Source organism: Argiope bruennichi, chromosome 8, assembly GCF_947563725.1.
Source record: "Argiope bruennichi chromosome 8, qqArgBrue1.1, whole genome shotgun sequence".
Classification (NCBI taxonomy): Eukaryota; Metazoa; Arthropoda; class Arachnida; order Araneae; family Araneidae; genus Argiope; species Argiope bruennichi.
The window spans coordinates 56,059,842-56,071,849 of NC_079158.1; the positions used below are offsets into that span (position 1 = coordinate 56,059,842).

Below are 12,008 nucleotides of genomic sequence, written 5' to 3' on the forward strand. Positions count from 1 at the left end.
TTAACTACATCAATCACCATGTGATGTTAATCATAGTCTACGTGATCATAGCATTGCCAAATGTCTCATAATAAACTTTCAACACTGAAGAACATTTTATGTCTAAAATAGAACCTTCGTTAAGCGTCTCAAAACCACCGTAGAATTAATTCAACCGTAAACAAATACATAATCAAATGTTTCGATTCTAAACCCTTTATTTTTTTTTTATTTATTTATTTACGAGCGAAAAACCAATCTTTTCCAAGAAGTATCATTACAAGCAAAGCAATCCACAGAGGGGGGAGAAAAAAAATCAATGTTTAAAATTAGCATATACTGGAGAATCTAAAAATCTAAAGAACGTAATTAGTAGTTAGTGCAACCCCAACCCCCTTCTCCATTCTTTTTGATACCCGGAGGCGGATTTAAATAGAGCTTTTCCGAGATCCATTCCCTTTAGCATGGAATGTCAACTTTCGGGTTTTGACCGACTTCGGTTCGGTTCAAGAACATCGGACCAGTTTGGTGCGGCTGATGATATCGGGGGGAGTGGAAAAGTTTTGAAGGTTTCCCATTTATTTTTCTTCGGATATTCGAACGTTCTTCAACCTGAGGGTTCAGGGAACACTCACAGGAACGAGTGAAAATTAATTCTAATCGAGGACTAGTCTTTTTATTTGTTTTTTTTAGGAGGGACGATAAAGTAGTGTAACGACCAGAAGGAAATTGGAGTAGCCAGTTTTAAAATGTGCGTGGGCACAGGATGGACCGAGACGGTTGTCCAGTCGAGAGTAGATTAAAGAAATCAGTCACTGAAGTTTGTCCAGCATAGGGATATTTTTGGAAAGAGATATGGCAAAATTTGTCATTCGATTTTGATAGCAGGAAAATAATAGAATTTTTTGGGGGGAGGGGGGAGAGAAATTTTTCTTAAATAGAATGGTAATTGAAAAGGATGGACATTTTTTTCCCATTACATTATTAGCAGTTGCTATAAATTTGATATAAAAGGATATTTCATTTTAGAGCTCAAGACGATTCAGTATGCTCACAGACACCACATTATAATTGATTTTAATGACTTTTTTCTCTAAAAAAAATTAGACTTTTATGTTTCAAATTTCTAATGTATATTTCATTCATTGTATATTTATTATCTGTTATATTGTTTAAAAAGTTGATGAAGAATTCGATTTATTTATCTTTTAATTCTTAATAGAAAGATGTTTTAAATTTCTTTTAAAAAAATAGCATTTACAAACATAAAAAGCTTTTATTGACAACTGCTATTGGCATTTCCACTTGCATACAATCATCTCATAGTTATTATATACAAAAATTATACAGTGTAAAATTTCAAAAATTTGTAAATAACTGTATTAAAATGTTGCCAAGTTGCTTTCCTATTTATATTATATATAAAGAATTTATCAATTTTCTATAAAACTACGTCAGGGACAGATGATCATTTAACGAAACATTTAGGAAACAGACAATTTACTTGAATGAATTATATTCAATAAATAATTCATCATTCATATTGGCATCGTGAAGGCTGGTTAACGAAGGATGGAGTCATACTCCCCCCCCCCAGATGCCAATCTTTGAGGTCAACTCGAAGACAATAGTTTCCCATTTATATTTTTAAAAGCAGAAAATAACGAATGAAACTGAAAAAGGAGGAATGTAGACACTATTTATCCTTGCTTCACCATTCCATTACAAAAACTTAATTCAATAATATACTTTTTACTTTAATTCAAACATAATTCACTGATCATTCAGGGTTTACCTATATAACCTCTAGCGTCTTCTACACACTTGAATAGTGGCTGAGAAGACATTCGACTGCAAAGGTTAATAGATTGTTCAGCCTTGAATGCATTGCACTTTGAATATTCTAATCGTACCATCCATGTCCAGTTTTAATTGATCAAAAACACATTTTAATTTAATGATATTTTTGAAAGATTTCCTAATTTCATGCCTCGAATTCTGACCATTTTCAGTTAAAATTTAAACTTTATTATGTTTTAAACCTCCGGCGCAATTTTGCGCCAGAATAATGCATTTAATCAAACACGATTAAGTCTTCATTCAAAAATTTCCCTTACTGAATTCTAGAATCACAGAAAATAAGAAATAAACTTGTGTTTCTCCGCATCCCATAACTGGCAGCCAGTATCCGCCCAAGTTTATCTCGCCTTTTACTTTTCAATGAATTCAATGGAAAAGTCCCACTCCGGCAATGAGGTTTCCTTCTTTTCGAATCCGAAGAAATATTTAAAAATGAGATTTCGTGGGAGGGACTACATATAGGGAGAAAAGGGGTAGGGGGTTTAACCTGATTAATGGTACGTGTCGGGGCCGGTCTTAGAAATTCGGGTGCAGCGAACAAGATGAGAGGGGTGGCATCCGGCCAAAAAGCCACTGACATGACCGTGTACTTGTAAAAAGGGACAAGGTCAAATTTTTGGGGAGCGAAAGCGACGGTCCGACTTTTGAAAAATTCGCCGAATAAATCTCGAAACAAATCACGGCTACTGAGATATAGCGTTAATACAAAGTACTCTCCTTTGATGCTAAGAAAGACATTTTATAATTATTTAAACCAGTTTAGAAATTTCAAATTAGTATAAGCCTTTAAAGATGGGTGTAATTTTAGTTTTCCAGTTGTTAAACAAAGAAAATAATCTTCGTTAATTGAATAATGACTTCAAAATTCTATAGACCATATTCTACAATAAAACGTTGCATAATTTTTTTATAAAATTTTTAATATATCAGCTTAGCTTAGTTATATTAACGTCCCATTTTTTTTTTTTTTTCAAAACAACACTAAGGCTATTTTGAGACATACCTCGTAATTTTGAACCGCGGTCAGGTGACGAGGGCGGCACCTGAACTGGTAACCCCCTCTCCAAGCTTCTACACCACATCAGTGGAAGGTCGTTTGGCCCCAGCGGATTTAACGTGCACCAGACCCGCCTACACGACGGTCCTTCGATGGAATCAGGTCTCGACTGAAACTCTTCGGTTCCAAATCCGCTATCTTACCACCAAACCGTTTATTTTAAACAATCTTTGAAAACTTTTGAATGAATTAAATCAAATTCCTTTTTGTTTACTATTAATAATTTAACAACAGTTTATAATTCAATTTTCTTATAAACACATACACTTATGGCTGTATGAGCTATTTTTGAGTGAAACAGGTTTAAATCACACCGGAATCCTAATTAATAATAGTTTAAATTTAAAAGATACAGGAACTTTTTTAATAAAATATCTCTTTCAAAATTTCGATTCTCAGCTTCATTAAGGAAACTATATTAGCAATATTCATTTTATAAGAATCGTTTACAAGCACTTTTAAAGAAAAGCGGAATGTCGGAAAAAAAATTAGTCAAAACATTTTAGATTCAATATAATATAGCTCAGTTATGGTAGCGTTCTATCATGCAGCTAGCTACACGAGAGCTATTTTGGCGCGGAACTCGCAAAAGTGATCCATAATCAACAGATGCGGTTGACAAATGAGCCATACCTTCTCGCCAAAGTTCCGCATCATATCACAAAGATGACGTTTAATGCTAGATCTGAGGTGAAAGCGTGTTTCGAGATAACCCATCCCCACCCCCTATTTTGATTAACTTTAATTATACTGCATAAATTATGCAGCGTGAAATTAAGAAAAAGTGGAGGATGTATATACACTAAATAGACTGATGAGAAATAAGAATATGTTGAATCTTAAAAATAATTAATTTAATCCATTTTAAACAAAAATCGGCATTTCGCCTATTTCCCCAGAAAAACGAAGAGGTTAAGCTCAATGTCAATATTAATATTTAGGTAAGTATGGAAACCAAACATCTCAGAAATGAAATGCTTTTCAAAATGAAGGTAAATGAGTAGAAAGTTTATTTAGTTCAATAATCTCGTATCTGCAGCTTTCAAATATTTTTCTTATGCTTGGAAAAATGCAAATTCTTAAACATTTGGATAAAAACAAATCATTTATATCTACAAGAGAACAAAACGATGTTGATTTACACAGAATTTTTATCGGATCATTTGAAGAGGTTTTCTCAACTGCCTGGCCCACTTTAGAACAAAAAACAACCACAATAATAATCAAATATTTTGTGATACATCTACGCTCACAGATTAGGATTAATTGCTATATTTGGATTTTAATTGCAAATGAAAACAGGAACTTTGTAACTAGTTTTATAAAATAAAAATTCAAAAAAAGAACTTTTTTTAAAATTTAACTATATTAACAAAAAGTAATGATGCTTGCAGCAAGAAAATTATTTTGAGAAGTGCCCGTCATTTTGAACCGTAATCAGATGGTACTACAGAGATTCCACGACACGCAAGTGAGCGAACGTTGGTCTAACGAATCACATCAATTAAATCCAGTCTCGAACACTGCATCTTCCCGGTTTCGAGAGTCACCAAACAATATCATCGAATAAACAATATTACTTTAATCGTAATAATTATGAAATGTTTATTAGGTATATGAGTAGAATATTGAGTAGTTTTTCAATATCAAGAAGAATCAAAACCATCGTAATTTAACATGGCAATAGTTATAATTTTCAAAAATTGGCTAATTAAAAAAATTAACTCAGTTTGGGTCAACACACACCAAAACGACAATGATTTACGGTTTCTTTCTTTCTTTCTTAACTAGAAGGAAAAATTCTGATATTTATAAAGCATTAAAGTAAAAACTAAATAAACAAAAATTACAAATTATGCAATAAATTATTTAGATGTATTTTTTTAATATATATATTTATATCTGAAAACTTTTTGAATAGCAGATATTGATGTTAACTTGGAATAAGAAAATCCTACTAAACTAAAGCTCAAATTATTGGAATTTTACATCGCTTAAAATTCCACACTACTTCTGACAAAATAGTGAATAAATTCTGTAAGAATCTATTTTGGAATGCATATTGCACAACTTGTATAAAAAAGAAAACTTAAGCAATTTTCTACATTAAAAAAACAATCCCAATGATTTCGAAACCAAACTTTCCTCGTGCCTTTTTGTCGAAAAACAAAACATGCTGCCAGCAAAGTAATTGCAGTATTTCAACAAACAAAACACCACGCGGAATAAAAATTAACTCAAGACCTTGAAATACAATCTTTCTAGAATTTACAAATTCACTAAAATCACCAGCTAAAAATATAATTGGACAAAAATTATTTTGTTTCCTTAAAACCATTTCGGATGCTCGTAAGTGCCTTTTTACAACGAACAAACCGACTTAAATTTTAAAAACCGGAAAGCCTGGTTACATCATTTGAATGATCAACAGATTTTTCAGACGAAAGCACGTGTTCGCCGCACGCTATATTTCGGTTAGAAAACATAATCGTCTGAAAAATGACAGCTACCGCCATCTGGGAGACTAAACGGAAATAGATATCGAAGGTCAATTGAGTCCTTCGAGCAACGAACAGTTTGCAAGCCGAGTGGCGGTTAAACCGATAAAGAAAACCTGTATTTAATTTACGACGATCGTTATTCGAAATGCGGATTCGGCATTCTCATATAAAATAACCTAAAATTATGTTTTCAGTTTTTATTGTATTTTATTAAATTGTGATTTTGCAAATATTTTGTTTAAAAAATAACTTTAAAATCGCTGCTCTAAAAAAATTAAATTTTAATATTGCCAAAAACTTTTACACAGATAATATTTTCTATTAATTTTAGCACATACTATTTAATAAACTGATTGATATTCTTCGGGAATTAAATAGTTTTAATTTCAAAAATTAGAGAACTAAATATTTGTTTTGTAAATTACAGACTTAATGAAGTTTTGCTTAAAAAGAAGAAAGTTTATCAAAAAAGATAATATTATTCTTGAATATTCAAACTCAAATATTCAGTTTTTGATATTTTCCCCATCCCCAAGAGTAATCATATTTTAGAAATTAAACATCAGTTTTTCATACTTAACTGCTGCATTTAATTTGTCTCTCTATATGGTCAAATGAAAATACAATATAAACTTTAAATGAAAATTTAAAACAATAAGTAATTTTTAGGTTTTTTATGGCAAAGAAGGGTAGAGTTTTTTTAATAAATTCAAGCTCTAGTCATGTATAAGGTCACAAGGAAAATATTTTCCATTCACAGAAATTAATGATTACATTTTTAATTCACTGCATATAATTGAATATTATTTGTAATTTCCTAAATTTTAAACAAAATGTAAAACTCAAAAAAAAAAAAAATGCAGTGTATAATAATATTAGATATGAAAGGAAAGATATATACAATTAAATTATCTTAAGAACTATAAAGTGAACTTTGCATGGCTAAGAAAAGCAAGTTACAATCTTGATAAAGTAGAAAACAGTTGAATGAATGAGTTGAGATAAAATAAGTTATAAATCAACATGTTGTAATCAAACAAACCCGTCATTCTAAACTGCTTCAAGGCAAAATGCAGCACAATAAATCACTTCCTAGATGGTATAATTTTTTTAAAAAAATTTAAGGGAAAAAAATGAAAGAATGCAGTAATAAAGTTAAAAATTTATTGCAAATGATGGTCAATTAGTTTGAAACGGATAGTAGAACATTCTTCTTATTATGTATTCAAACTTCAAAGAAAAATAGATGAAACCCATAATTAACCTTTTTTTTTTTTTAATAAATTTACTTTAAATATAACACGACTTAAGATGTACAAAAAGTAATATAAAATATTATATAGTGCCTTGTACTATTTGTTTGCCATAATAAATTTATATAAAAAATGTTACTAAGATTATCAAAATATTGATTTGGAAATTATTTAAATTTTGAAGTATTCTAAACATTTATTACTTCAGCTAGTGGTGGTTCTTTCTAAGGGAAAAATTTGAACTTAAAAATGTTTTCAAAATCTTTTCAACAACAGTACTTTTTTTTTTTTTTCAAAAATTTTTAACTTTGTTTATAATTGTAGTAAGAAAATATGTTTATAATTATATAATGAAATAAAATTCATAAAATTCTTAGTTAAAATGTTTAAATTCCCCTCAATACATACAATAAATATACATTTTTGTCAAAATTTAATATATGTTGGAATATTTTATAGAAAGAAATAAAATGAAATATATGATTAACAGTTAATGTATTTAATTGAAACACAAGGATTTAACAAGAATACATTTCGGGGAAAAAAAAACTCACAATGACTTCAGAAATTTACTACTACAATTTTATACATAAAAACCTAAAAAATTTGCTGACTGACAGCTGCAACAAATTAAAGAAATAATTCTTAAAGAATACATAAATGTACTTACCGATATTTTGTTCCATCTGAAGGTTTCGAATCCTCAATATTAATGCTTCCGTTTTCTAACTTCATTTTTAGTAAGTTATGATAATTAAACACACATGCTTAGAAGAACACACGAGTACTGAAATTATTTCTTCGACAAAATTTCACCTGGTAAGTTTCTAACCAACTGTCAACACACAGTAAACACAACAAATCACACTCTTAGTTAGACTTAAAAGAAGCCAAATGATATCCAACGAACACACGAAGTAAGAATTTCCATAGTTGTGAAAATGCACTCACTAGTTAACACGACCAATGCGTGGTGAAGTTTAAACTGTTTAAAGACTCTTCAATCATAAACCTAAGAATACACAACCGACTTTACTTTTTTGACCGATTGTAATTTCGACCAACATTCAACAGACTGCGCTAACAACTCTGGGCCAATCAGCTTGCGGTTGCTCTTGGCCAATCAGAAGGCCGCTGTGAGTCTGACAATGAGTTGAAGAAAAGAAAAAAACGATTTTAATCCTGCACTTTTTTTTCCTTCGAATTTGTGGATCGAAAATACATTTTTTTTTAATGGATAAGTCTAGGATCAGTTAATGTTGTCATGTATAGACATTTTTTAAAAGAAAAATATTAAATTTAAATGAACTCTTCAGGAGATGAACGACAATGAAAGTAATAATGCTAAAATTAATAATTGGTGATATAAAATGTCAGCCGATTGATTTGAATTTTATTTAAGAAAAAATTAATATTATAGAACAGTTCTGAAGAATAGGCAGTTATTCGGAATTATTATATCACTAATTTTTGAGATGTAAAATAGATATATATTCTAAAACGCGATGGCTGGAAGTGATAGAAATTATCAAACTGTTAAAATAATAAAATTTAAAATATAAAAATTCATACACAGTAAAAAAAAATCGAATAAGTTTTATTTTGTAATTATTAGAAATAAATCTTGGATTAAATACTTATAAATGGTTTTAATAATAAATTCATGAAAAATTTTATCCATATAGAATAATAAATTGATTTTTAAAAGTTAAATGGCTAATATAAAATTTAATATAAGTGTTAATTATTTCCAGATGTGACAAAAATACATTCTGATTAATTTTTTAGGCTGATTAACGACACGTGCATATTGTTAAATCAAAAATCCATCTGTAAAAAAGGGGAATGAGATGCGCACCTCTATTTCGAAGCAGGGCACATACTAATGTTTCAAGCATTTTTCATCTATCTTAGTGTTATTTTTTTTTAAAAAAATTCTTAAATACATAGATACGATAACTTGCTCACAAAAATAATACTGCACAAGGTGCAATAATATAAATCCAGTAGTGGAAAAAATGAAGCTATAAAATATACTTAAAAGTATTTTTAAAAGAATGATTAAAATTAATGCCAAAAAATGTACGAAAACAAAATTGGTATCCTTGAAAAGTCAATTTTTCGAATTCTTGAGCGTTCTAAAATTGAAATTGTGCAATAATATGCTGCGAAATTATAGAAAGAAATGACATTAAAATCTGATTAACATGAGCGTTTACTACCCAAGAAGTACGTATGAGCCATATTTAATAGTTGTAGGTCCAATTCTGCACCTCATATGGGGTTTGAACTATTTTTTCAGCATGCATGTCCCCATTTAGACATTATACAGTCTATAAACATGCTAAAAATTACGCTTGTGATGTTACATAAATTGGCTCACTTCAAACTCTCGTTAAACACAAAGCAATAAAATGTCTGTTATTCAACTATGTTGCCTGGACTGAAAACATATTGGATGAGCACACAGACTTAAATTTTTTTTGGTAAAGATCCTATCATATTTTAAGATATAAGGAGGAGAGGGTCAGAGTGATCCATGCTCGTCTTTTCAGAAATATAGCTTATATAATTTCATTACAATGGATTACAGCGTTCAGCCATTAGGATTCATCTGGTTGACGAATATCTAGAAAGCAAGGATATTTTCCATTTGGATTAGTTAGCCAGATACTCACCAGTGACAAGGTGAGGGTGAAGGAGTGCACGATCTCAATGCACCACAACCTTCGAAACAACTAGTTTTGAGCATTACATGATGAATTAACATAATTTAATTTCCATTGAGGAAACTTATATTAATATGACATTGAAATAGAATTTCTGATTGATTAAATATGTAGATAATATAAAGTCATATTTATTTGCCAATCTTTCATATCCATTCATAAAACATCTACATTATAAAGTACATCTCTGACGCTCTTGGGAAGACAGTTTATAAATTGTGATGATTATCGTTAATAATGTTTCCAGCCGAGTATTATGTCCTGAGCAATTTATCCATAGAAAGGATTACGCATTTCTTTACTCCATTACGTCTTATTTTAATTTTTCAATATTAAAGATTTATTTGCATATTATTAGGTAAAATATCTAACTTAAAATATTTCACTATCCTCGTTTCATACAATAATATATTTGGCTCGTGAATCGAGTTTTAGAATTTTTAATAATTAAATCCTGTAATTAAGCCAAAGTAGCAGTTCATTTCAAAGGCGAAAATCACAGACGATGTCTGAGATATTTAATCTTATCTCAAAGTCCTTTCCGATTTTATATTGGTAGTCATACCACCGACCCGGCTCGAACGCATATGAATAAAAAAACTGAATGACCGGACCGCCGCAACAGCAACATTAGCGGGAACTATAGTTGAGTCCTAAGGGCCGTCACTGGCCACGGTACAACCTTTCCCTAAGGAAGTACGTCTCGTCATCAGTGGGAGGATCCAGATTCCCACCTTTTCGTGTATCCTCCAGGGTGGCGAGAACCAACCATTATGCCGGAAGCATCTCATCCTCATTTCGAGGTGCCCCAAGGAGGAATTTTATGTGGGTGGAAATAATTATAAATGTTTTAATGAGGATATTATCTAATTATGAGGTTAAATAAATATACAAGTAATAAGCATTAAAATTAATGAAACAAAACGCCATTTGTTCATTTGTAATATTGTTAACTATTATTATAGAATGCATTCATTTAAAATTTAATCTTGTTATTTGATAAGAATGAAAAATATAAATTTAATGCCAAGTCTATGGAAAATTTCTGAGCTTGCATATTAAGAAGTGTACAAATTGCAAAATAAAAACGGAACAGAAATTCACCTTTGGGGTTATTCATAAAAGAAATCAGTTTTTTTATATTAATTTCAATAAGGGCAAAATTTTGTGATTAAATTAGACATCAGTGAAATTAATTCGAATATCATAATAAAACCTTATTAAATATTGTATATTAAATTAAATTTTAAAAATTTTCTAAAAATCATAAAAATTGTAGAAAGAAATAAAATGTCGTCCATTAAAAATGTTGTTTTTTTAAATTTTAAGTTAATGTAAAAACCATTTTTGTGGGTTAATATTTTACGAAGCTATAGCTGAAAAGCATCAAAAACTTGCTTAATAATTTTTTGAACTGATATTTTAATTTACTTTTGGACTTTCAAAATTTTACATCGACTTTCCGCTTTTTTTAAAAGCATATATGCCAAATTTCAAAACTGGATTCAAGACTCACTGATAACTTTTTTATCTAAAGAAGGATTTGGAATATAAGAATTTAGAAACCTTATTTTAGACTGTATTCTAAGCACATATACCCAAAATATTTTACTTTTATTTCTTGAATAAATAACGAAAGAAAAAAAAATGAGTTTTATCGAAAACTTTTATCATAAATATGAAATTGTTATCAGACGGGAAAAATTGACCGAAAATTTGGCCAACTCATCATTGGAAAAGCTATGATGCATATCAAAAAACTAATTTGCCATTTAAAAAGAAAAATTGCATTCTGAGTAGTTTTTTATTGGAGTGATCGATACTGTTTCATACTTGGAATGGGAACAATGCAGTCTTTTTACCGTTCCTTTGGAATATTCGCAGACGATAATATGGAGTTTGAAGCCCTGCCAATATATCTGTAGTTCATTGGCCTCAAATTTCTCCATGTAAAGAAACAAATTGTATTCTGTAAAGCACTTATTCTATGGATACTTCTCTTTTATTTCCTTGCTTATTATTAAAAGTCATATGAGATTACTGAAGGGGATAAATATCAGAGGTAATTTTTAAGAACAGGAAAGTAAAAAAATGCCAGAATCTTCTATTATTATCGAAAGCTTTTTTATGTGCAATTTATGAGTGCTGTATTCATTTTGAATGGTAATTTTTTTCAAAAACGTTTTACTTTTTAATGCAACAAAATTCCCGTGAATCGATATACAAGATTTGTTAAATTGGAACTTCTTGCTCGAAAACACATCTTAAATAAATATTTTAATTTGTCAAATTTATATAATTTTATAATTTTAAGAGATTTATTTGTAACTTTCTCTAATTTTTTGTCATTTATTATTTGTTCCAAGATGTAAAAAAAGATGCAACTTTAGATTCTCTGATTATGTTAAAGTCAGCGATACCTCAAGGAATGAAAGATGACGTAGGCATCTTTAGAAAATGTTTCTTAAAAATAGAGATCTTTTAATTTAAATCTAAAATTCTACCTCACAAAAATATATTACTGGTGTTGTTGAATTAATGTAAAAATAATTACAAAAATTTAATACAAAAATAACTTTTTTATGTTAGTCAATATACATAAAAACAATTCAATTATCACTCATTGATA

At 29.6% G+C, this 12,008-nt stretch overlaps 1 protein-coding gene across 7 annotated transcripts in view; it reads right to left on the minus strand.

The window, feature by feature from the left end:
- The window catches only part of LOC129981562 (mucin-17-like), a 307,915-nt gene that overhangs the window by 168,401 nt on the left and 127,506 nt on the right, over window positions 1–12,008 (minus strand). The window contains exon 1 of one of the 7 annotated variants that reach the window (XM_056092448.1): window positions 7,321–7,674. The exons of the other annotated variants lie outside the window; for them this stretch is intronic. Within the exon in view, the coding sequence (XP_055948423.1) occupies window positions 7,321–7,385 (65 nt within the window). The 5' untranslated portion in view covers window positions 7,386–7,674. Of the gene's footprint in view, window positions 1–7,320; window positions 7,675–12,008 lie in introns of those variants that run through there. 7 annotated transcript variants of the gene reach the window in all.